This window comes from Xiphophorus couchianus, chromosome 19, assembly GCF_001444195.1.
Source record: "Xiphophorus couchianus chromosome 19, X_couchianus-1.0, whole genome shotgun sequence".
Classification (NCBI taxonomy): domain Eukaryota; kingdom Metazoa; phylum Chordata; class Actinopteri; order Cyprinodontiformes; family Poeciliidae; genus Xiphophorus; species Xiphophorus couchianus.
The window spans coordinates 4,903,143-4,928,338 of NC_040246.1; the positions used below are offsets into that span (position 1 = coordinate 4,903,143).

At 38.7% G+C, this 25,196-nt stretch overlaps 1 protein-coding gene across 4 annotated transcripts in view; it reads right to left on the bottom strand.

Moving 5' to 3' along the window:
• Window positions 1-686: 686 nt before the first annotated feature.
• The window catches only part of slc25a21 (solute carrier family 25 member 21), a 123,585-nt gene continuing 99,075 nt past the window's right edge, over window positions 687-25,196 (bottom strand). For 2 of the 4 annotated variants that reach the window (XM_028001059.1, XM_028001058.1), the window contains 7 exons: window positions 15,465-15,531; window positions 13,467-13,526; window positions 8,357-8,464; window positions 8,087-8,251; window positions 5,448-5,629; window positions 2,336-2,388; window positions 693-1,186 (listed from right to left, as the gene is read on the bottom strand). In XM_028001059.1, coding sequence (XP_027856860.1) covers window positions 1,125-1,186; window positions 2,336-2,388; window positions 5,448-5,629; window positions 8,087-8,251; window positions 8,357-8,464; window positions 13,467-13,526; window positions 15,465-15,531 — 697 coding nt within the window. In that variant the 3' untranslated portion in view covers window positions 693-1,124. Of the gene's footprint in view, window positions 1,187-2,335; window positions 2,389-5,447; window positions 5,630-8,086; window positions 8,252-8,356; window positions 8,465-13,466; window positions 13,527-15,464; window positions 15,532-25,196 lie in introns of all 4 variants that reach the window. The other 2 variants (XM_028001060.1, XM_028001061.1) reach the window with 2 other exon arrangements.

Consider the following 25,196-nt stretch of genomic DNA (forward strand, 5'->3'; position numbering starts at 1 on the left):
GTGGCTGTAATGTGGAAAAGTGTGAAAAATCCTGCCTGGCGTAAATACCTTTTTTAAAGAACTGCATAACCACAGTGGTTATAAACAAAAAGCAAAAACACAAATTGGTATGATGTGGCTACTTTGAATTATATCTATAAAAAATGTCATACTTTACACATGAATAAGTACACAAATTGTTTGGACTGCAAGTGATTTAATTTGAGTCATCCCTATGTTTATAATGTTTGGGTTTTTTTTCCATAAAACTCACTAATTAGCTTGAACCTATTCCCACATGGGATAGGTAAAGTATGTGAATCTGTTCAAATAAGAACAAACACATGTTTATGATGACAGAAATAATGTGCATCCCTAAAACAAAAACTGCACAATAAAACTCTCAAGGGGGGGGAAAAAGAAGAAAAGTCACTGATGTAAAAGTTGACTTTAAAACTGATGCAATTCTTCCCGTTGAAGAAGAACCAAAGAGGAAGAGAACCTCTAATTAATTAATGTTGGTTTACAAACTTAGTTAAATTTTAATTCATTCATTTAGAGAAGTTTAAATGACGTTTTTAGTGCTTTGGATCATTTTTTTTTAATGAAAGCCTTGAAAGTGTTAGTTTTAAAATGTATGAAGAATTAAAATATTGGAATCATCTACCACTGGCTTCATCTAGACAAAAGAGGGAATAACAGAAGAGTTGTCGTAAAGTGAAGGCAATTGCCTATTTATTTAGTCATTTTTGAAAAAAGCAACAGAAAACAAAACCAAACTCTGACCCATTTTAAACAAGTCGGGGACAAACAGAGTGGCACAGAAAAAAAAAAAAAAATTTTGCCTAATAACTTTAGAGCTCCATTTACAAAGGTCACTTTATAAAGTCGGCACTGCTTTGTCTATTCTAGGACTGGTACAAAAAAAAACTAAATACTTTTTGGTGATGAAAACCTATTGGTTTACACAGCTTTTATTAGTGAGAAAGATGTATCGTAAAAATATGGGAACACTGTTTTGGTATTTTTATAAATCTTAGAAAAAACAAAACCAAAGGCTTCGTGGTAAGTCACCAATGCTGTCGATGAGGAATAAATTTGGAACAGAAATTACAGGCTTTCGTTTCTCTCCTGTGGTTTTCTCGTTACCAGTTCTTCTGCAACCAGATCGACACATATTCGTAGACCAGCAGCATCACCCCTCCACCTGCAGCAAAACATGACAGAGACACACAGCCTCATTTACACGGGACAGGAGAGGAGCACTGCTTTAATTGTCATTATATTTAAATGAGGATTAAGGAGATTTGCTGCCTCCATTAGATCCAGACAACAGACGACTACAACTTCAAGTATATATATGCTACTTGCTGAAAGCAAACATACAGCGCCTCGCAAAACCATGCACAACTCTTAAACTTTTTCACATCTTATTATGCTACAAAAAATCCTGAAATGTTTTCAGATTTTATATGGCAGACAAATACAAAGTTGGGCACATTTATAAAATGGTTTGTTGGAGAACATCGCTGAACAATCAGCATCATGAGGACAAAGGCACACAGCAGATGGGCCTCCAGAATAAGTGGAGCACTCTCAAAATCTAGTTCCTTTTTTCAGTTCCCAACAAACCAAAATATAAGAAAAGGTGTTGTGATCATATTTCATCAGGATATAACCTCTCGGCCTGTAAGAAATGTAACATTCACATCACCAGCACTGTGAAACATGACAGTGGCAGCATCATTTTGTGGGAATGTTTTTTTTTTCTGCAGCAGGGACAAGAAAGAATTGGTGGGAGCACAGGGTAAAATTATACAGCATGAAATATTAGAGGCTGGAAAACAAACAAGACTGCCTCAGTTCATCTAAAAGTACAACGCTCAGAGAGTCAAAAGACAAAGTGTTGACTCAGGAAACTGGAAACAAATCATCTCCACTCTTTTTGGATTTTTATTTGCAGAAACTTTCTACTTCCCAATTCTGCTTTTTTCAATATATCAATAAAAATCCAAAGTTGACACACAGAAGTTTGTGGTCGCAATATCTTGAAATGTGAAAAGGTTCATTGGGTTTGAAACGCAAGGCGAGGTACTGTAAAATACGTATCAGAAATGATTTTATAAAAGCTCTGCATAGTTATGTAATTTATAATTCCTAATAATGTTCCAAGAAAAGATGAACAAGCTGGTCATGGCTTCACATCTTTGGAAATGTACAATGAAATCTCAAAATAAGGGTTTCAAGTGTTAAAAATGACAGATTTAGGTTTATGCACCATATTTTACATTTTACAAACATTATATTTACATTATAAAACTAAAACAATGAACGTAAAGTGTCAAACTTTTTTTACCTGGTCCAAGTCTCATTATCTTGGGAACCAAACCTTTGTATAGAGCCAAGAAACTGCAGAAAAAAAATGGAAAAATCAGTTGGAAATACAGACACACACTAGCAAAGTAATCAAACAACCAACCAAACAAACAAAAAAAGTAAATTCAGTCTCAGTTTAAATAAGTCTCCTTTAGAACTGACAGGAAACCTTTCCTTGGGTTAATTTTCTGATTTCAAATATCAGTGCAGCATAAATATTCAGCAAAAAAAACGATAAAACGATTATGTTGGCTCAACTCTCGACAAAAGCAGGGTTGTCTTTACTAGCTGCAACTTCAAGGTGACAAACAAGTAAAATCAATCGCTTTTTCGTGATAACGCGCCTTAATCTGAGAGGGAACATTCTGCAACACACATCCCTGCTCCTGTTGATGTTGATTGATCTCGCCTCGCTTTCCGTCTGTCTGCTGCCTGGCACGTCTATCACCTCATCGGGGACTAACAGGCAGCGCTGGCGAATACCTGTCCCTTAATGCGTTCAAGGTGATCAGTGGCTGCCTGCCTCTGCCTCGTGCTCCCTGTCCCGCTCCCTGCCCCCGCCAATGATGGCGTTAATAAGGCTCGACCCACTTCCTCCCTGGCCCTCTGTCTGATTAGATTGACCCGTGGAGCGCCGCGCGGCTCGTTAGGGTCTGCTTAACGATGTCTCCCATAGGGACCACTAATTAGCTGAGACTGTGTTGTGTTAAGGGAAGGGGACTGGATGTGGCGGCGGGGGCACAGTTTGTGCACGCCCGCGACAAGGCTTCAGTGCCGCTCAGGCCGCTACCCCCATCCCATCTACAAACTAACAACATCCACTAACGACAAACATCTTTTGGGGTCTTGTCTCAGGGAGAGGCATGGGGGCAAAATAGAAAGCCCGGGGCAACTGCTAACATAACATACATCTTTCCTTGAAACCTCCATTTGGAGTTGTCAGTCTCTGAGGCTTGAGAGTATGTCCACAGTTACTCCAGAAGTGATAAACTTCTGCAGTCACTGATAAAATTTATGATTGGCATCATGCTGAGCGCAGCATAGAATTTGACATTTGTGTTTTACGGCTTTGCATTAAGGGGGTTTTCACACCTGACGGTCTGGTAGACTCAGTTTGATTACAATTTCAGCTGGCTTGGTTAGTTTTCAAACTGGACTGTGCAAAACGAACCAAACTCTTTGTTAAACCTGTTTACTCCCTTGCCAGTGGTGGCGATGCACCAACAACCCCTGAAGGAAATAACATGAAAACCTCAGAAGACAAAGGCTATTTCATTCTTCACAAAATGCAAAACGTGATCGAAAATGCAGTGGATCCCTGGCATCCCTGGTGGTGTTGCTGCAAGATTGACTTTGGCTGCAACAACGGGTTAGGCACTGAAAGTTGAAGTAATTCATAATCGTGGGTAGCAAGATGCACTTCTCACTGAAAATGTTCACAGTTTAGCTAAATGTCTTCCCTATAATGTGTTTCAATAATCACAATTCTACAGACATATCCCTGCAAAGTTCTGGCACTTGTGCTGTTTACTGTTACTTGTTGCTTCCAGCGTAGCGTGTTAAACATCTAAACTGAAACAGGATTTTTGCTACGATTATTAGTCAGGTTTCTAACATTTACTAATGGATAAAGATTCAAGGATAAAGTGACTGAAGAATCCAAATTTGAAGTGAGCACTGTAATGCTTGTAGCTTTCATATATCAAAAAAAAATCCCTCTGGGGAAAATTCTAGTTGTTTGGCTGTGAGTTATCAGTTGATAAAAATGCTTAGAAGACGTCAGATATTATGTTTTCGCCAAGTCTACTTTGAGGCGCAGGAAGTTTTGCCCAACAAAATGCAACCCATCTTATTTCTAATACAAATCAAGAACTTTGTGGGCATTTTGTACCAACTCAGTCCATACTGGTGCAGTTTAGAAAGCACTATGCTATGCAAGCTACATAAACAGATATCATTTCTTTAGGTCATCCTTCAACCTTTGAAAGATCAATGCATATTTATAATCAGGTTATCTAGAGATATTTCACACACACAATTCACTCAAAAACTTCTTGGATTAGGAATAAGGTTGCATCCAGATTAGGAGATGCTGGAGGTTAAAGCTAATGACTCGGCGCCAAGAACAGAGCTACCTTGAATCATCTTAAAACAAATTAATTGTCTAGATTTTTTTTTTTGTATTTGTATTGGGAAGTAATTTGCCCTGCAGCTGATAATTATTTAGACAGGAAATAGTGGTTGGAGTACCATCAATTATTTTTCTGTGTGAAACACACCAAGTTTCAGGTATGAAAATAATTTTAAAGAATCCTTCACCTAAAGTAGTAAAATAAGCAGCTTTCCTTTGATATCAGACAGTTATTTTGACAAGACCACAGAGGAAAAATGGTTAAATCTTGCAGTTGTTACATCTTAAACAATTGAGTTTGAAGGTGGGGTTAAAAGTGAGGCTATGATGTAAATGTTTCCAAACACCTAAGAAGTAGTTAAATACATATAAAAAAAAACAATTCAAGAAAACAACTCACCTGAATTGGCTTAACTTTTAAAACACTGCGTCTTCCCCTGAACAAATACATTTATTTTTGACCGTGGGTTTCTGAGACCGTTCTAAAGACCGACTCAGATAATGTTGGTTTAAAGGTTCATAAATCCTGTTTGCATTCACTGCTCTAAAACTGGAAACCAGACTTTTTTTTTTTTTAACACATAAAGAGTCTGGTTTGGTCTCGGCCCCTTTTGAACAAGAGGGGCCAATTTATTCTAAACTCTGACGCCAAGAGAGTTAAGATATAAACTGCTATTTAACCTTTTAACCCTTTAACAGAAGCTCAAACGGGACTATTCCTTTAAGGCACATGTGTCCAGTCCTGGAGGGCCAGCGTCCTGCAACGTTTAGTAGCGTCATTCACAAAACTCTGTAGATCCTGACTGTGTGAGGACATAATTGAGTTCTTTGACTCAAGTCTGTTGAAACTGGGACACAATAAAAAGTTGCAGGACAGATGTTTGGAACCCCGTTTTTGATATTGGCTCAGTATTCCTTGAATCATCTTTTTTTGGACGTTATTTTTCGGTGTTGTTTTTACCCCTCTTCGCGGTACACCAGTGACATGGTCTGGAAGCAGGTGCGGTACTTGATCGCTCCTGGTTCCGGCTGGGGCCCTTGGATGCGGCTCTTTGCTACGTCAAAGGGAATATTCGCAATTGACGAGATGGTCCCAGACGTCAGGCCAATCGCAAACTTCCTCAGGAACTCTAACGTGGGGTCCTGTTTGGAAGACGACATTGAAGCTTATTGGTTTGACAAGCATAATCTTCATTGGAAACGTTTTCATAAGTGAGCTTGAGAACTAAAAACAAATAAAAAAGTGCACACACAAAAAAAAGTGACACTAAGTTAATACACACAGTAATTTGACACTGCATTTTTATGCGAGAGCGAAAGTGAAACAGAGATGATGGGATCGGAGCGTATGATTTCAAACCTGGCATGAAAGCCCGGATCATTTTATGGTAGTGGAAGGAGGGGCTCCGAGGGGCAAATTTGCGCTTCCTGACTGTGGTGCAACGTTGTGATTGGCTGAGCAGAACCACATGTTCTTTGAGGAGCCAAGACGGAGGATTTATAAACAGGGTTCACGCAGGCAGAGTAGGGAGGCATATGGGGACAATTTGGGTAATTGGCCTGTGACTCGGCACAGGGGTATTACTGTACCAAAGAAGCCCAGACTCGGAGAGCTCTGACAGCTAATTGGCCAGGATATTTTTACAAATGACAGCAGCTTCTCCGGTCCAGGGCTTTCTCAAGCGGCTGGACACCCCGAGAGCTGTGGTAAATCAACATCTAATCCCACTTCTTCTGTTTTTTTCAAGTGGGATGCGGGTTAAGGGGGCGGAGGGGGGAGGAATATAGCCACGGCCTAAGTACACCCATCAAGCCACTTCCTAACAGCCTTAAGCAAACATCTCCTCACACATCCCCTAGTGAATGATGGTAGTGTGCTATCTGCCTCCTATGTGCTATTCAAATGTACGTACAACAGAAGCCTGGGCTCGGTAATCTAAATTTGACTATTGACATGATTGACTTGAAAGCTCATTGCTCATGTTGCTGACAAGCTTTAAGCAATGAAACTTTAGCTCAGTCTCCAAAACACACACAAGACACATTTACAGTGCTCTGTGAAGTTCATATTTTGGAAAACTCTAACATAATTTATTAAAAAGGATTTTTGACTGTAGAAATTAGTGTATGATTACAAGGTCGAATAAAACTAAATACGGGGTTTAAAATAAAAATAAAATCAGAATTATGTAGTGTGAATACGTATTAAACCCCATTAGCTCTAAATAAAAAGAAGTGCAACCAATTGCACTGAGAAATCAGTTGTTTGTTAAAAGAATCCAACTTAGGGCCACTTAATCTCATAAATTGGGCTGACATTCATGGATTATTGGCATAAATAAACCCTAAGTTGAAAGGAGAAAGAGCAAACATGTAGAAGGTGCTCTGGCCAGAAGAGACAAAATATTTAACTTTTTACCTTCTTGCAAAATTCCGTTTTGCATAAAAGTCACGAAAAAATAATATTTATGCAAATCACTCTCAATGAATAATGGTGTTGGCAGAATCATGTGCTATGAATACTGATGTTCTGTTGAGAGAGGTAAGCTCCATCCATCTAACGAGGAGATGGATGGAGGACGACCAGGTCAATCCTGTTGGACAGCGCAAAAGAAGGTTCACAACACGACCCTGAACATACAGCCAGAGCTACAACTGAATGGTTTAGTTTGACCCATACTCCATGTTGTGTTCACAGATGCTCTTTAGGTGAAACAACTGAGCACGAGTTATCTCACGAAGAGAAAAGGAGATAAATTTCCGTCTCTAGATGTACAAAGTTGGTCTAGGCATAGGCCTAAAGACTTGAACTACGCTTTCCTTAATTTTAAGAGTATATTCTATAGGTCTATAAAGCACACTTAAGTTGTAGCAAATGTTCTGACAAAATCACAAGAAGTTTTAAACAGTATAAACACTTTTGCAAGTCACTGTATATTTTAAAAGCGTGTGTCGTTAGCCTCTCGCAAACAAAATTCCTGCACCGCACACATAAATGGATGAAGCCTATAAGTAACGGCCATAACCTAAGAAGAAAGTTATTTAAGTCATGTAGCCACATAATCATTATTCACAGAGGATGGCCACTTCGATGTGCATCATGCAGCTTTGGAAAAATTTGGAAAATACAACAGAGCCGGGCCTCCCACTGTAGCCTCCTCTCGAAAATAGTACGGTTGTCTGCTTCCAATTAGTTCATTGGACTTCTAATCTAATGCTCTGAATTGTACATGTGGAAGTGGCGTATGGTAACGTTTCCATTAAACAAAATTAACTTTTGTTTGGGCCATCAGGCGCTGCCGGATGTGTAATCCGAAACTTTGAGGATGTTATGAAGAGCAAACAGACGAGGTATTAGTGGGGCTGATCTTGGAAGCTTCTCTCTGATTTCTGCTTCCTCCGTGCCGTGCAAGCTAATCATACTGTTAAACACTTGTTATGCTCCCGCAGCAATGTGGCGAGGACATGTGAGGATCACAGAGGCTGAGGTTAGCCAAAAGTAGGCAGAGTCAGGAAAGGTTAGGCAGCACTGAAGCACAGCAACAGGAATGTGCCACAGACAAAATTCCACACAGTGCAGATTTTTCATTTGCATATTACCGGATTGGCAGGGATTGCATCCTTGACATTAAAGTAGAAGCCAAAGTAGATCATGTTGAAAACTCCATGGCGTCCCAGTGTTGATGTTAACCCTTTATTCAGACCTCTCAATCCATAGCCATCTGACTCGATAATACGTCGTGCTTGGGCGAAAGCGGAGGGTTGCTGTCGAAAGACAGAATTGAAAAGGATCTCGTCAAGGAGCTACAAGGAAAACGTGAACATTTAGCAACATTTTACAAGTCAAATTAGCATTTTCTTTCACTCAACCTCTGTGAATGAGTCTCTGTTGGCCTGGAGACTGACTTTCACCACTTCGAACGGATTGACGATGACGGCCTCAGTCAAGCCTGAGCCGAGGCCTGCTGCAGAGAGCGCCTGGAGGGGAGATGGACATGATTTAATGCTGAGAGTGAGAGGATAACATCTGGATAGAGATGGAGCAGAGCAGAGAAACCGTTGAAGATGAGTTCCAAAAACTCAGCGGTGAAGTGTTTCTAGAATTTGTGTTTTTTTTTTCCAAAATGCAAATGTGTCTCTGTCATGGTTAGACAAATTGTTCCCGAAGATACGCAAGACACCTGAGGGTGTTAGCTGACAATATGCTAGATGTTATCTATGAGGGGAAAGGAAGGTGAGTGGAAAGAGGAAGCAAGACTGTTGCAGTTTCAAGTAATTTGTCCTGAAACAGACTACTTACTATAGGTCTTATTACTTCATATACCTGCCACGTAATTAAAAATGGAACCTGCACGACCAGATGTATTACACTGAGCTTTGTATTTTTGTGTGTTTTTGTGTCGGGGTGTGCAAATGTGCATGAATGCATGCTCAGCAAGAGGCGTAATGGGAACATGTCGAGAACGTGTCTGAAGCTCATTACTCTTCCTGCGTCTTTATCCCTCTGTCAGAGCCGCAGGACCCATCCTCTCAGACATGCCTCGCGATGTTTACACAGCCAAGCGGCCATGTTTTAATTCCTTATTTGTATTATTACTGTGTGTGTCCTCATTAATCAGAGTGAAGGCATTCAGCTGTGCCATGCTGAATAGGGTAAGGAGAAAGAGAGATAGTGCGCTAATCTGTAATTAAATTGCACTAATGATCTGATGTGAATTAGTGCACTTGATACTCTGGGGGATTTGAGGTTTGCAGCTCTTGCAGGAAGGAGATTGTAAGGGAAGAGGTGGAGTAGAAGTGGAACAAGAGCTTGATGGATGAGGTAGGTAAACATTTCTCCACCATTGGCTGTAAAGCCAGCAGAGGATGTTCTCTGTGTGGAGGTGGTTTTGATACAGACTTACAGGTAAACCATCCATCATGGCTGACAATTGCACCCCTCCCCCCACTAAATTTTTGGGCGTGTGATAACCACACCCCGGGAATTCAAATCTGTCCATTTCCAAATCTGGGACTAAGTAAACCAGCAAGACGATGGCTCAAAGATTATAAAACTATTTGTTGAGTCACTGGCAGTGGTGAAATCTATTTCTAAATGAGCAATTGCTAAACCGGTCAATTTAAGACAGAGATTTTGGTCAAATCGCAAACTTATCAGGTGCAGGTAGGTGAAAACAGCACAAAAACAGATTCCACAGTGCAAGCCAAATTTGAATGTTTCCAAAATAGATATCTAAAATTACCTGAGTTTTGGATCTGGAAATGCCTAAAAGGAAAACAATCCCTCACTGATGCTTCCATGAGGAGGATGATAAATGGATCTTTGGCGTGCCAGGCTTTTTCTGTAGTCCTAAGCATTTATACTGGAGTCTGTTTCTCTAAAATGTTTTCATAAGTAATTTTCATGTCAAGTCAATGACGCAGTTAGGTTTTAATGCCAGTCCATGGTCTTTCTGCGTGGAGATTGGATGTTCTCCCTGTGCATGCATGGGTTCTCTCCAGGTACCCCAGCTTCCACCCACAGTCCCAAAACATGACTGTCAGGTTAATCAGTCTCTCAAAATTGTCCTTAGCTGTGAGTGTGTGCATGGCTGGTTGTTCTGTGAGTCTCTTTATTGGCCTGAGATGGATTGGCGACCTTTCCAGGGTCACTTAATGATCGTTGGAGATATTCACCAGCCCCCTGGGTGTAGTCAATGGATGGATGAATTATTTCATGAGAATTACATAACACTACCTCTAACTTTCATAATTAATTAACACATACTGGGGAATGTGTTGTCTGTAGTTTCTGGGTTGTGTTTCATTTTCAGTTTTACTCATAAGGATGACAGTTGTAGATTTTATGCAAAAAATATTTCAGAGTAGCATTGAGATCAGAAATCTTCTTTATAAGAGCATCCTGCCTAAAACTGGCAGCAGCACACAGACTTTACAAAATATTCACAGCAAAACATAAAAAGTTAACATTGTCGTAAATAAATTAGTTAAGAGATTCCTCAGTTAAAACATTTACAGAGTCTAAAAAATTACTGATTTTGATTCCTTCTCAAAATCAGTAAAAAAAAGAGGCATTGTAATGTATTTAATTGAGATTATATATGACAGACCAACACAAATTAGTTTTTTTTTAAAGCGGGTGGATGACAGCACTCTTCAGATAAACTGACCAGAAATAAAATAAAATTTGTGTTTGTTAGGTACATTTAGGACCTAGACACTGAAAAACAGTCTTGAACTGGCAAGTTGGTAAAATGTCCAGAGAGCGTTCATGGCGCTAACAGGGTTAGCTAAGCCAGGTAAGGAAACAATATAAAATAAATGGCCCAGCTGGAGAGGGAATTGTGTAGATAGATAAATATTGTACTTCGTACTTTGCTTTTTAACTTTGTCTATGAAAAAAATAAAGTCTACTTTTAGAAACAGAAAAAGTTGACTGTATTATTAAAAGAAGCTACAAAAGAAATACCTGTTAATGGGTTTTCGTCCACACGCGTCAAATTTTTCTACAAGTATGCCTTAAGCAGCGGATGTTATCATTTACCTTTGGTGTGGTGTTTGAGACAAGTAATGACCTCTTCTTAACAGTGTAGATACTCTCTAAAGTAAGAGGCAATGTTCACAAAAATGATCTATCTGAGAATCTACATCACTAAAAGGAGCTAAGAAAAGATTAAATTCAGCAGAAAAAAAGGAGGAATTTAAAAAGCGCACACTAACCTTGCATTTCAGTGCACTGTAAGGTTAGCTCTCAGAGGACATACAATCAATTTTGAAACCTAAAGTAAAAACAAAGTCCTTTGTGTCCTTTGGAGTGAGAAAGTCCTGATACATACTGAAAACAGTTAAGTCTGTAATATTGATAAAGTTCTAAGGAAAAAGGTCAGTGTCATCATCAATGTGTAGGTTAAAATTACAGCTTGAGAGAAGCTGATAAAAAGTCACTAAAATCCGTTAGTACGTTCCACTTGGATGTAGTAACCCTCTGCACAATGATAAGCAATCCATAAACAGAAGAAATGAACCTTGATGAGTACTTGGGGCAGTAACATCGCAGAGTTTCAGGTAGAACATATCAAAGTTGGTGAAATGATTGTAAAATCCTCATCAGCAGGAGAGCCAAACCAACGAGTGGTGAGAGATTGCCAACGACCCCACGCTTCCAAAGAGCTTCACCTGGACACCAGCTCTCTGTCCTCTCTTCCGCCCATCGAAGCATCGCAAAGAATGCTGCCTCCATAGGAACCACTCATCAGTGAAAATCATACATATAACATTCCCAAAACAAGATGAAAATGGTTAAAAAAGACAAAATCTGCAGAAAAATAATGTAGGGGCAAAGCCAAACAATGGCGCCATCAAAACAGAAACCATGTATCCACTCACTGGGAAACTGCAAACCTTCCAGTCAGCTCTGACCAGTCTCACTGTCCCTGCTCAGGAAAAACATCTGCCACTGTCACCACCATGTTTCAAGGGGTTTTTGGAATATTCAGGGTGATGTGCAGTGTTAGTTTCCTGTCAAACATTGCATTTTGTACGTGGGCTAAAGAGTTGGTCTCATCTAAACAGATCGCATTCTTCCACATGTTTGCTGTGTCCTCTGCAAGCAGGACTTCTTACGTCTTTCTTTGAGTAACAGCTTTGTTCCAATCTGGGAAAGAAGTGGCATGGAGCACACCACAAATGTCAGTCAGGTCAACAAATTCTTTCCACTGAGCTATGGGTAATTGCAGCTCCTCCAGAGTTACGGACATGTCTTGGTGGGTTTCCAGTCATGCTATTCTGTTTTCCTTTTCAGACAATGGATCAAAAAGTGCTTTTTGAAATGGAATATTGTTCTTAAACCAAACCCTCTTTTAACTTCTCCACAAATGTACCTCTGATTTGTCTGCTGGGTTCCTTGGTCATCATGATGCCGTTTGTTCACTAATGTTCTCAAACCTCCAGGATCTTCATAAAACAGCTTAATTTGTAGTTAGATTCAATTACACACAGAGGGACTCGGCGTACTAATTATGTGACTTCTAAAGACAAAATGACGCACTTTTTTATTTTATTTAAAGATCCTAAGGAAAAAGGAGCTAAACGCAAATGCGTCACATTTTTGTAAAAACCGAAAACCCCAAGAACTTTTCCTTCTACTTAAAAATTTTGTACTGCTTTGTGTTGGTCGATCACATAACATACAAAGAGGTTTGTGGCAGTCCTGTGTTGTAAGTTGTTATTCATCCCCACAGAATGCCAACCAATAAATTTAACCAAAAATTGCCAGCGGAATAAACATGGCATTGGACAAATTTCTGAAAATTGTTGGGATTTTTTATTTTTTATTATTCGGCAAAGATTAAACCTGACTTAAGACTGAACCTCACAGGTTCTAATCTTACAGAATAACAATAAGTTGAATGGCTTATGCGATATTTATACAAGCTATCATATATTTTTATTATACATCAGTGATAGGCCTGACATTTTAGAGTGTGTGTCAGTCATCAAGAATGCTTCCACATGTGCACATTTAACAAAAGTGGTACTCTGGGCTTTTATCATTTAATCCCTAGTTAAAATATTTATTTTGTCCAGTGCCATCCGATATGTCTTTATGCCTGAAAAGAAAAGCAATGTTATATTTGTCACACTGATATTGAACTGTAAACTTGTTAAAGTAAACTATCAAGCCTCTGCAAAGACCTACAATGTCAATAGATATATAATTTTAAAAAATCTACAATGAGTGACAGTAATTTCCCCTCTGTACTTATGCCTAGCTCATTGTTGAAGCAACACCGAAGGCTTTTTATAAGAACATTTGCACTCACATGACAATTTGCCTGCTAAAATTTTTCTTACCGTTCATGTTTGCTTTAACCGACTTTGGCAGCTAAGCAGACGTCAGATGAACTATTCTTCCTGGTTCTGTGCGTGTCAGTGTGTTTAAGCGACAGTGTACTCAGGTGCTTCTGTTTGGTATACTCACCACACCAGGAGATAACGAGGTCAGACTCAGCACCTTCTTGTACTGCTCAAAGGTGAAAAACTGTGGAGGTAGGATCAGGATTAACGACATGTCAGAAAGTTACAAAACATGCAACACCATCCATGTGCACAGACTGACACTTTACACAGAAGAGTACATTTATGCTGAAAACTGCACTTAACAGTGGCATTTTGGGGCACCAAGTTTCCATGACAACTATTAGACACCATCTACATGCCAAACTCTTGTTTGGGAGGAATGTTGGGGGAGAGGAAATGGCTTTTCTGTCCTGGTTAATATGTAGGAACACCAAGGTTGTGGGTTTAAGATGAATACTTGAAAAAACAACTCGTCCAAATGTTGCATGTTTCACATCCAAAGACAGCTTTGTTAGAGCATATACCGTCATGAACTCTTTGAAGTACCAGGAATATGAAACAAATATCTAACGTGTAAACTGAGAAAGAGTCATCATTAGGTCTTTTAGCAAGGCAATGATCCAGAACAACCAGATCAACACAGAAATGGCTGGTCAGACACAACGTCAAGGATCCAGGATGTAGAGAAATAGTGCAAAGCAAAATATTCAAAGCTCCCTGTATGCTCTAAATCTGAGAATATGTTATATTTTACTGGAAAAAGTAGGTTGTAAAAATCATGCAATTCAAGGGTAACTGGAGTTGTTCAACTATTATTTCTTAAAATATAACCCTCCCAACCACTGAATAAATATAGTCAGGTTAAATGATTAATTAAAAAAAAAATTAAGTTTTACAGTGAGATTATGCTGCTGAAATAAAAGAATAATTTAGGCACAATAAAGATTTTATTGTGGTGAAGTTTACTGAAACTGTTATCAGCAACAGAAAGGTGTCATTACTGTGAGCTGGTTAAAAGTAAATCTTCTGAGTGGTGGAAAAACCAAATAAAATTTGTGTTTCTATGAACTCATGCTGGTTGAGTCTGCTGGCCGTCTCGATCCGCCAGATTAGTTGCAACTCACCAGTGCGCTTTTGGCTCTGTGGAGAAGGGAGGAACCTTTTAGATTCTGGATCAATTCTGCAGCAGCATAGAAGACGGTAGGTTACAGTGTGTTCCTGGTCTTGAAGTTGTTAAAGAATGATCCTGGCGAAATCGCCAAAAGCTGCCAAATTAGCCGTTGACGTGAATTGATACAACGATTGTGATTATCCCGTTAGCTTCCACCACTGCAAGGATTTATGAAACTTTCCACGAAGCTTGTGGCAATATGACACTTTTAATCTATTTTTAATAACTTTACAAAGCCTAGCTTGAAAAAAGAAATCCAAACTAACCCTCCAGGGTTTCTGAAACATTTTCAAGTGCCAATGAGTTTCCATAAAAGGCACAACCCATTATATGCCGCTGCTTTAAGATTTGATATTCTAAAACTGTACTTCTAAACGTCTGGCTTAATCTCTTACGTCAGCAAAGGGCACTTCCTCTGATTTGTGCCAAATACCAGTTGAGGTGGCTGAAGAGCGTTAATTTGTGCCAATATTTTGGTGCAGTAATGTCTCACTATCAGCAGTGTTGCTTGCCATGTGAGCGATTACCCCATCTTCTCAGTGTGAGTGCTTATTTATAAAGTTCACTTTGTCTCCAGCGTCTCATTACAGAGCAGCATAGTGCCAAGCAGCACAACTCCCTCTGCACCCCTCGCTCCCAGCCTAACCTCCAATGTGTAATTCTGCTCACCTATAACTATCAAAAGATGACGTTCATGCCATGGCTTACAGCAAATACTTGTAAGTCAATATTGAGTTTGCGGAGAGGGCAAACAGGAGTGTCTAAAGAGGCAGACATGGTTGAGGGCGTTATGTGTTTAATCAGCACGTGTGTTCTATGTAACAGCCGTTTGAGTGTTTTCATATGGTAGTATGGCGGCTCACAATGAAACTAGATCCTGGGCCTTGCGTGACATCGTGAGAAGCTTTTTAGCTTTCCATAGACAAACACACACATCCTTTATCCTACCTTCACTGCTCTCTTTGGGGTCTCTGCCAGGATCGGAGGCAGGATTCCCTTGTAGAAGCCAAAGATTCTGCAGGGAGAGAAAATAAATTGTTGCGTCTCTTATTTTCCTGTCAGCTGCTCGGTTGTGTTTAGATCTAAAAAAAGCACAAAAAGTCAAAGACAACACAAAAGCAACCCAAAAGATGTCTACTTTACGACCATGAGTATCAAGTCAACATTCAGGGTGAGTTTCACATCAACAAGCGTGCTTTTAGGTTGATGGATTAAAGTCTAGATCAAACACATTTCCTTATAGCATGAAAATTCCTGTACATATAGCACAGATTTAAACAGAAGCTAGTAAATGTCAATGGGAAGCTTAGTGGTGGAGCAAAGAGAACTTGGTTACAAAAGCAGAATGTTTGCAGAATTTAAAGTTGTTTTTGAAAGCTTGAGCATCTTCCTCTCACAGTCCAATTTTCAGGTCAGGTCAAGTCATATTTCTAAGTTTGTGAGTAAAGTGTAGGTTTAATCTGCACTATAAATACCCAAGGAACTCTTTAGATAATTACTATAGAATAAGGGTGATGATTTGAAGCGAAATAAGGAGAACAGCACTTCTACAATACTGGCAAACTAACAATGGAAAGATAAGAGGATACAGGTAAAGGAAAATGAAAAATAACATTCTGCCATTACATCAAAATTTTAATTACTTTACCAGTCTACAGAAAATGAAAAAATGGAGGAATACAGGGTTGTTGAAAATGGAGTGGATTTTTTTTTATATAAACCTTAATATTTGAGTTTATAAACTGAATAATGCTAGAAGACTTAGCTTTTCTGTAGACCGCTGAGCTAATATTTAGTCAATCACTGTTTTGAAGAACTGGCCCACATATGTTACAAACATGTTCTGGTACCTGTTTCCAGGTATTCCTGCCTGAAAGGCTTTGCTGAAGAAGCATCAGGTTTAACATCCCTCCATGAGTTTCCCATTAGATTAAAGTCCAGGGATTGGGCTGCTCACAACAAAATGTTAATCTGGTTTGTCTCTGATGTTCGCTGGCACTTTGGGGGTGGTTGTCTTGTTGAACCACATATTTTAAAAGGGCATTTCTTCTTTGGTATAACATGAACTCTTCAAGTCTTGTGATGTATTCAAATGAAGCCTGGTAACTCGTAAAAAGGCCCGACATCATAGCACAAGATGCAGTCCCACATACCTTTGCTGTGTTCTGTGACTTGATTCCTGTCACACTTAATTGTTTAAGATCATTAAACAAATTCTAACAAATTCTAATTCTAATAACCAGCATAAAAACAAAATGTATTTTTGTAGTTAGTATTTCCTTTAATGAGGAGAAAATCCATCTGAACCTAAGAAACGCTTCTGCCGGGTCTGCCATTAAATGTTTGCTATTAGTGGTACTGAGTCTTTCACATCATTGTGGAGGAATTTTGACACGCTCTTCTTTGTAGACTTGTTTGTTAAAATAGGTAACAACAACATCAGTATTCTTGGTAACAAGCTTATGACATACTGGCATGGATTAAGTAATCGTCATTGTCTGCATGCAGCAGGATTAGTTAACTTGGGGTTTTTGGAAAGTTAGCAAAGTTTTTTTTTTTTTTTGCCTTTTGGCTCTGGCTGTTTGCTGGTCATGACGCAGATGACTGTGCAGCTCGGGCTCGGCAGCAGCCCTCCCCTCGGTGATCTGATCCACAAGTGTAACCGGCGTCAGCATGTGTACACTCGTGGTGTATTCAAAGACGGCTCTGAAAATCCCTTCACCGCATCTTAACTGATTAAACGGCTGTAACGGCTGAAAAAAGTGCAAGGGCCAGAGAGGACGGATACAGGAAGTGGAGGGGACCACACGTACCCACCATCGCTACATCTCAGAATGTTTTTTTTTGTAAAGCAAATGAATAATAAAAAAAAAAAAAACAAGACAAATATTACCGTTAAGCATCACGCATGCTTTTATCTTGAAGATGCGTTGTGAAACAGGAAGTTAAATTAGAAGAGAGGCTAAGGAGCTTGGTCAAAATATAAAAGAATGAAATACAGTAAATGTTAGGATGATTGGTGAAAATTGGAAGATCACACAAAATTTGCGAATAATGACTGAATTTGCGACAGCAACACCATACCTTTCTGGAGGGACTGTTAAACTTTCTGAGATTTTGTCTGATTGATGATGTTGGACTCCTTGTATTTTCAACATAAATGTACAGTACAGACCAAAGGTTTGGACACAACTGTGTGTCCAAACCTTTGGTCTGTACTGTACATGCTTTCAATACAACAAAAACAACATTACTGTGCTAACATATAAAGTTAACTAATTATAAAAAAAATAAGGGTAGAGAAGTGACACCAAGCAATATTTACTGGCTTTTTGGGGACATTTTTCAGTTTTTCTTTCATTATTGTCTAAGTTGACCATTTAGAGGAGTGTTTTGTTTTGTGTTTGTTAAACTTCTATACGATGTGCTATTATTCATTCAGACACCAGGAAAGTTTCTAAATCAACAGAAAATGTTGCCAAGAACCAATTTTAGATTGTATATTTAGGAACTTTGCTGCCCGTAGTCCAAATTGTGAGACACAATTTGCTCTTCAGTTTAATGTAGAATACCAAACACAGCTTGACACAATAACATGGCATTTAGTTGCAACAAGGAACCAGTTGAAGGAAGGCACTTCACTCAGCTGCTCCATCTCTGCACTTTATCCACTACACAAACAGCACTAATTATGTGATACGCAAAACGCTTATAAAGTCGTGCATATGGAAGTAGTTTGTACCTCTTTCTGCTAAAGGTAGCGGTTTTCCTCTTCAAAATCTAAATATGACGTTTTAGCTGCCACCTAGATAGCAGATACAGAAGTAACACAGAGATGCAGCTAAATATTTCCTCCTACTGAGCTCCTGGCTCTCATGAGAAAAAGATAATCCTCTGGATCAGAAAAACAACTAACTACCAGGAAGGAATCGCATTCAGGATGGGGTTTCCAACTCAATAAGTGATCTGAATGTTTGATTCTAAAAGACAGTCAAATAATTCAGCATTTTCTACTGAAGATAAAAAGACGATTTAAAGTTTGATTTAATTAGGTTGGAAAATGATCAAAAGTAGCCCATAACAGAACAAAAATAGAAACTCTCATGCTTCCTTGAACATAACTACATCCCACTATTTTCAGGTAACGAACACAAGAGTATTTAGCTTTTATCTCAGAGTGCTGGCTCTGAATACGTGCACTCTTCATGTCTCCTCTCACCCTCAGTGTAAAAGCAGAGCTGCACAATCCCCTACAACAATAAGGACAGGTCTTATTCAGAGTTCATTTGAATTCACCAACCTTTGCATATGGAGCATCATCTGTTGGAACAATCTAAAATTATTTTATGTTTTTAACTGAATAAGCAATGCCTGCAATACTAGGCTCTTTTCACTTTTTCTTTCAATCAAATTTACCAAGAGCTTTCAAAATAAACAACCAATATTTAATGCAATCTTCACTTTGCAAACAGCCTATATTTAAGAATCTGATGCCTCTGCATCATTTAAATATGGAAAACCTTTTGTGCCAGTATATCTTACAGTTATGCATAAAATGATTCAGACTTCTGGCAAGTTAAGATTCAAAACTATCTTTGTTCAACCAACAAAATTTGCTTGATAGGAAATGTGAAAGGCATCTCTCAAAAGACAATGAAAGTATTTAAAAGGAGTATTTACAAAAACAACCATCTATCTTCTTTCATTTGTATTATACAAACATGATTCATACTGCTCTCAATCAATACAAAAATATTCATTTTCGTAAAATTAATCAGACCCTTTTCATAATTCATGGCCATTTCTTGTCTAGAACATTTCTCTGGATGTGAGAAGTGACAGCGAAGCTTCTCAATGCTGATGAGGCGTTCACTGCTATAGCCGGATCTGTTTCCCCATTCAGAAAGCAATTTATAGGCAGGTAAAACTCGTTGAATTTGGAAAGCACATTACCCAGTTCTCAAGAGTTGTCCGTGACATTCTTGAACAGTGAGTCTTTGGTGGCAGAACCTGCTCATATAAATAACTTCAGTCTCTGGACTGCCTTTCCTCAGGTCCTCAGCTGTATTCACTTCAACTCCAAAGAAACCTCAATAAGTGGTACTTGAGAAAAAGGAATAATCACCCACACTGAATGCCATACTTGACTCTCCATTCAGAGGTTCCAACTGAAACATCAAAATGAAGTAATACAAGGCATAAGAGGCTTTATAAATAATATTTCTTTTAAAATTCATGACATGGATTATTCCATCCTACTTTTCTAACTTTCCTCACTGTACATCAGGCTTGAGCCGCCGAGGACATTAAATTTCTTTTCGACTCTAGCTAACAAGAGACAAACGTAAGTAAATTATGCCGGCTTGGAGCCATGACAACTGAGACATATTTCAAACCACAAACCTAAGTAAACAAGTTCTTCAGGTGTATGATGAGGAAACGATTCGAGAGTACTTTCAGAATATGATATACTGGACATTTCAAAAGCGTTTAACTGTACAACTTGAGTAATATTTCCAACTTGGGTTTGCCAGCACTGATTTAAAGCACGCTTTGAGCCAGAAAATGAAGATGTATGCCTGCGTATGACGAAGGCTGTATTTTGAAATGAATCAGTTTTAAGTTGAGCCGTTTGCAGAATGCTAGTTAGATTGACGTTCAGAAGCCATTGCAATTATTATCATATTTTTATTTCAAACTGAATGTACTCTTTTTACTGAATGGAGCCAAGTGATAGGTCGGAGCATGTTGTATATTTCAGGGGATAATGCAATGGTTTGTTTTGCTAAGGGAGCACAAAGGGTGTTTCGTATACATTTAGAAGTGCACACACATGCGTTTCCCACAGCCTCAGACTTAGTGAAAACATGGGTAAGAACAGTTCATATGTTGGAACTTGTGTAAGGTTTACAGTGACAGTGTTGTGCCAAAAATGATAGAGGTACTTAGCTAATTTAGGTATATTTTGTATGCAAACATACCATTTAAAATTCCTCTAGCATCTCGGAGTGTAACTTTTTGTATTTCTTGAACTCCACCATGTTGAAACACAGCAAAGACTAATCATCAGACCTTTTTTTTAGGTTACTGGCATTTGTGTTGATAACAATCTGTCACCAGCAACAGACAGCTACCTGTGTGTGCCCTGCTCTTATGCCTAAATGTTGTTTTAAGGGGATGGACTTTAAGTCAAACAGGTCAAACAGGTCCAAGCCCTTGTGCATTTTAAAAGACAATTAATTTAAAACTTTTTTTCCCTGCAGGTTCAAAATATACAGAGTATAAAGACGTGCTTTTTATGGTAGCGTGAAAAACATGAACTAAATTTAACTTGTGAGAAATAATCAGTGCTTAACAGTAAACAAGTCTGTTGCTATGGAAACATGCTGTCAAAAGCTTTGTATATTCGAACACTTCCTTGTACGTTCACAAATGGAGCATTTTTCCGTCACCATACAGATATTCCATTCGTGGAAAATCGGAAACACACATTTTATCTGCAGCCTTTAAAGCTTCCTGAGGTTTTTGAAAGATATGCATATTTTACTTGTATTAAAAAAAAGATCTAAATATCACATCCCATCTATGCTTGTGATAAAAATACTTCCTGGATTTCATAAAAAAAAGTCCTTTAATATCTCGTCTATGTCACTGGTCAAAGACCACAATTCATCCTGTATTGATGCACACGCAGCTTCTCTCAGTGGATTCCCTGTTAATTAGGTCTTATCCAAATGAGCCAAACCTCCAAATATCCTGCTTGTATATTAATAATAACAATACAGTGATAGTCAATAAATTAAAACATATGTCCCAATTAGTCTCGTTTGTCAGATTAAAAGTACCTCATGAAAACAATAACCTTTAAGCATGTATTAAACATACTTTTTATTAAGCCAGCATTTTCATTTTTGGAAACATTTTTTTTTTTTTATTGGTGTGATCAGTGATGTTAGAATTTTAAATGTCATGTTTTCATTTGGTGTAAGTGGAAAATGATCATGATTGACACAAATAAAGGCTTTCAAATATCCATTGGTGTAAATAATCTATATAATATGTATAAAAAGGCTTTTCAATAATGTTAAAATTTACTGAATGAGCCTGTACATATGAGTCATGTAAAGAAACGAGTAGACCTATGACAGCCTATATGTTTCAAACGTGCTTAAAATGTAACAAAAACACATTTCAGTTAAGAATAAAGTAGGACATTTAATCCACCGTAGCCTTTAGCGGACATGCCGTCTGCCATCAGGACAGTGTGGAGGAGCGTAATTATGAGTTTAATCTTGAGCAGCACAAGGAACATGTGTCAACCTTTTGGTAGCAGAATGATTGTGATTTAATCTGTTCATCTGAGGAACAGGCACGCGATGACGAAGTGAGGAACTGCGCAGCTCTGGTAAGCGTTCTGTCGGAGCGAGTTACAGTTTTGTGCCGATCGGTGTGAAACTCAGGGACTCGATTGTATTAGTTTGTCATTTTTCTTTTAATTCCAATAAAGTTCATGCCTGGATATTGCTTTATGTCTTTTGTATTAACTAAATCCATAAGGTTGCACATCTAAAAAAAAACAAACAGAAGTGCTAAAAAAAATAAATCTGGACAGTTTTCATTATGTTTGGGCCAGCAACAATCATCGGAGACTTGACCACAGCTGCGATCAGGGCCCACCCATATTCACGCCCACAATGGTGAAGAGCAAACCGTAATGGAGCTACTACAAACTGGGATGAAACCCAAACCATACATTAACTGGTTAGACTGGGACTTGACAGGCGAGAAGCAGCTTTAGTCTGATGTGTTCCTGACGGTTGAAGTGAGAGCGAACATGGTGTATCTGAGAGCTTTCAGCTAAAAAAAATATAGAAAGGGACTCAAAAGGGTCTCAGAAAACAACATCAGCCATCCCACTGCATGAAAAACGTATATGGGTAGAGAAAAGAAATGAAAGAGAAATGCCAAAATCTCTAGATCTGACAGTTCAAGCTAATACCCTAGAAAAAACTGCAGCATGCTAGAGTAAGCCTCCAGAAATCATATGTCATCATCTGACCAACAGCTTGTTCCTACTGTTGATATAAAAGTGTATACTGTGACCATAAGACAGAGACAAGTCCTTTAACAGAAGGAACGTAAGCAGGAACCTTTACTCTCTTAGGTAAGAGTTTGCCTGAGAGAATATGAACAAAGATCAGAACCTCTGGCATACTGTTCCTTGGATAAATAAGATGCAAAGGGTATAGTCTGGGGACATTTAGCCCAGGAGGAGAAGGATAGCTCAACATCATAGAATCCACCATGAATTCTTCTAGATGGCACTCATGACAAATAAAAATAATGATCAAGCCAAACTGAATCCTATAACATGACAATAACACATTTTTTCAAGCAACTTCAGAGTCTTTTGCCCAAAATTTTCAGAATCATGTAGGTATTTTTACTTTCCAATATGAACTGCTACTGTGCAGTAGGAATATCAACAATATTAATTTGTAGAAACTAATAGGTTCATAGTGTTGGCATTATAAAATGTAGCGCAGGGATTTCGGTCAATGGTGAGTATAATTTTCTCTTCTGGCCCTGATTCTGAGTGGTGGACAAATATATAGCTGGTAGAGAACTTTTAATCAAGCAAGCAATTCAAAAGTAAGTCTTGACTTTGAACCTTGAGTCAGCTGAAAGGTGGCAATAAATATACAGGATTTTCCTGTAAACCGAGATCGAAAAACATCTAAACAGATGATCATTGCTCGTGAACGGAGAGGACAACGCGGCGTGACCGACTACATCCTGTGAAAGGCTGCATCGGCTCTGTTGTGACAACACACTCTGCAAGTCACCAGAGATGATCTTGGCTGATTCAGAACGAGTGTAAATATTTTTGCTGCCGGCGCATATTTCCACTCAATATAACCAGACGAAGACGGGCCATTACATTTCCAAAGAAGATGCGCCGCCTTCCAATAACTGCAGTGAACCGCAACTAATTATCAGAGCACTTGTCATTAAGTGGAGCCAGCCAGGATATTTTTAGGTAGAGAATGTGACACATTGTTCATAAGGTTGAACGTGACAACAGTAGGATTTATGTGGAGTAAAAAAAAAAAACTTAATGTCCAAGAATTTAGAGAATCATAACCAGGGACTAATAATAGGAATCATTTAGGAAAATACATTTCTATGTACTGTTTATTCAACAAGACTATGCTCTACTCAGAGGTCACATATTTACCTGAAGGTGTTAAATATAGGGATGGTGCTTTCAAGAGATTGTACAGTTTTAGTTTCCTGCCACACATGTCCCTTTTTAGCAGATATGAAAATCCTCAATTTGCATAATGGCAAAAAAGTTTTATTTTGGTGTCATCTTACTAGAGCACTAGTCATCTGATTAAGCTTTCTACTCACCCCTTCTCCTTAAAGGATACATTTGTGCAGGACAGAAAGTAATAACTTACATCAACGTACTCATATCTATTATTTTCAATAAAACATCCCACACCAGTGGCATCTAGTAAGTGGTCAACATCGCAAGATACAGTTCCCCGTGATTCTTTTTGAATTTGGCGTGATACAAATAAACTGAATTGGATTAAACGTGTTCAGAGAAATTAAGTCTTCAGATAAAACAATCTGCAGATGAAGTCCAGAAATCAGTTTTGTCCAAGCTTACTTCAGGACAACTCATTCCTTATGTGCTAAAGACACTAATAAACCTGCAACAGCTGAGTTGATGCAGAGCTGCACTTCCTGTTCTATAGACTAGAACAACCGTGGTAATGAGTACAGGCCAATTTGGACCAGGAATTGTATTTTCTTACAAGGCGTCACCAAGTATGAAAAAAATTGTTTAGCCTAGCACTAACTAGTTGATGGATTAACTGTCAGAATGGGCTCAGTCAGTGGTGATATAAGATATAAATAAGGTATTGAATTAGCAAGAGATATTTTTAACTAAATTCAGACAATTCAGTTGATCTCAACAAACCTCTGTGTGTTCTTCAAAGTTGTACATTTTGTTAGCATTTATTAGGAAGAACTTAATCTTAACACAGGAAAAAAATTCCCCTTTCCTTATTCAGTGAATGGGGATCTGTGTATAAGCTAATCCAACTGGCTTGTGGCTACTTGCTCAGCCGGCCAATCCACAAAAAGTCCCAAATGGTTGGCTGAACTCCGGCTAAGACCTCATTTAATCAGTTCCTCTTACAGTGTAGCACATGCAAATCAACCAAACTCCCATTCAGTAAGGAGTCAAGATTGGATTGTCAAATAGTCCACATGGGATAGTGCATGTTTGGCATTGACTTTCTCAGCCTGCAGATGCTGTCCTACAAATTAAGGGCAAATGCACTAATAGCTAATTTTCCATATGCCACTGAACATTATTGCACAAGCAAAACTGATCTGCAAGTACTTATTTGAATCACCTCCTACTGCAGAGACATCTGCAAGTATCTTGGCAGATGTATCCATCAGCTCTGCACAAGTAGAGGTAGAAAATTTTGCTCACTTGCAAAATAGTTCAAGGTTCGTCAGATTAGTCACAGAGCACATAAAAGTGCTTCGATCATCCAGTGGTGGGACGTCAGGGCCTGCAAGGCCTTCTCTGCCGGCCTAAAAATATCTGAATCACAGACTGATGTTAATTATATTTTGTCCATGAATACTTAT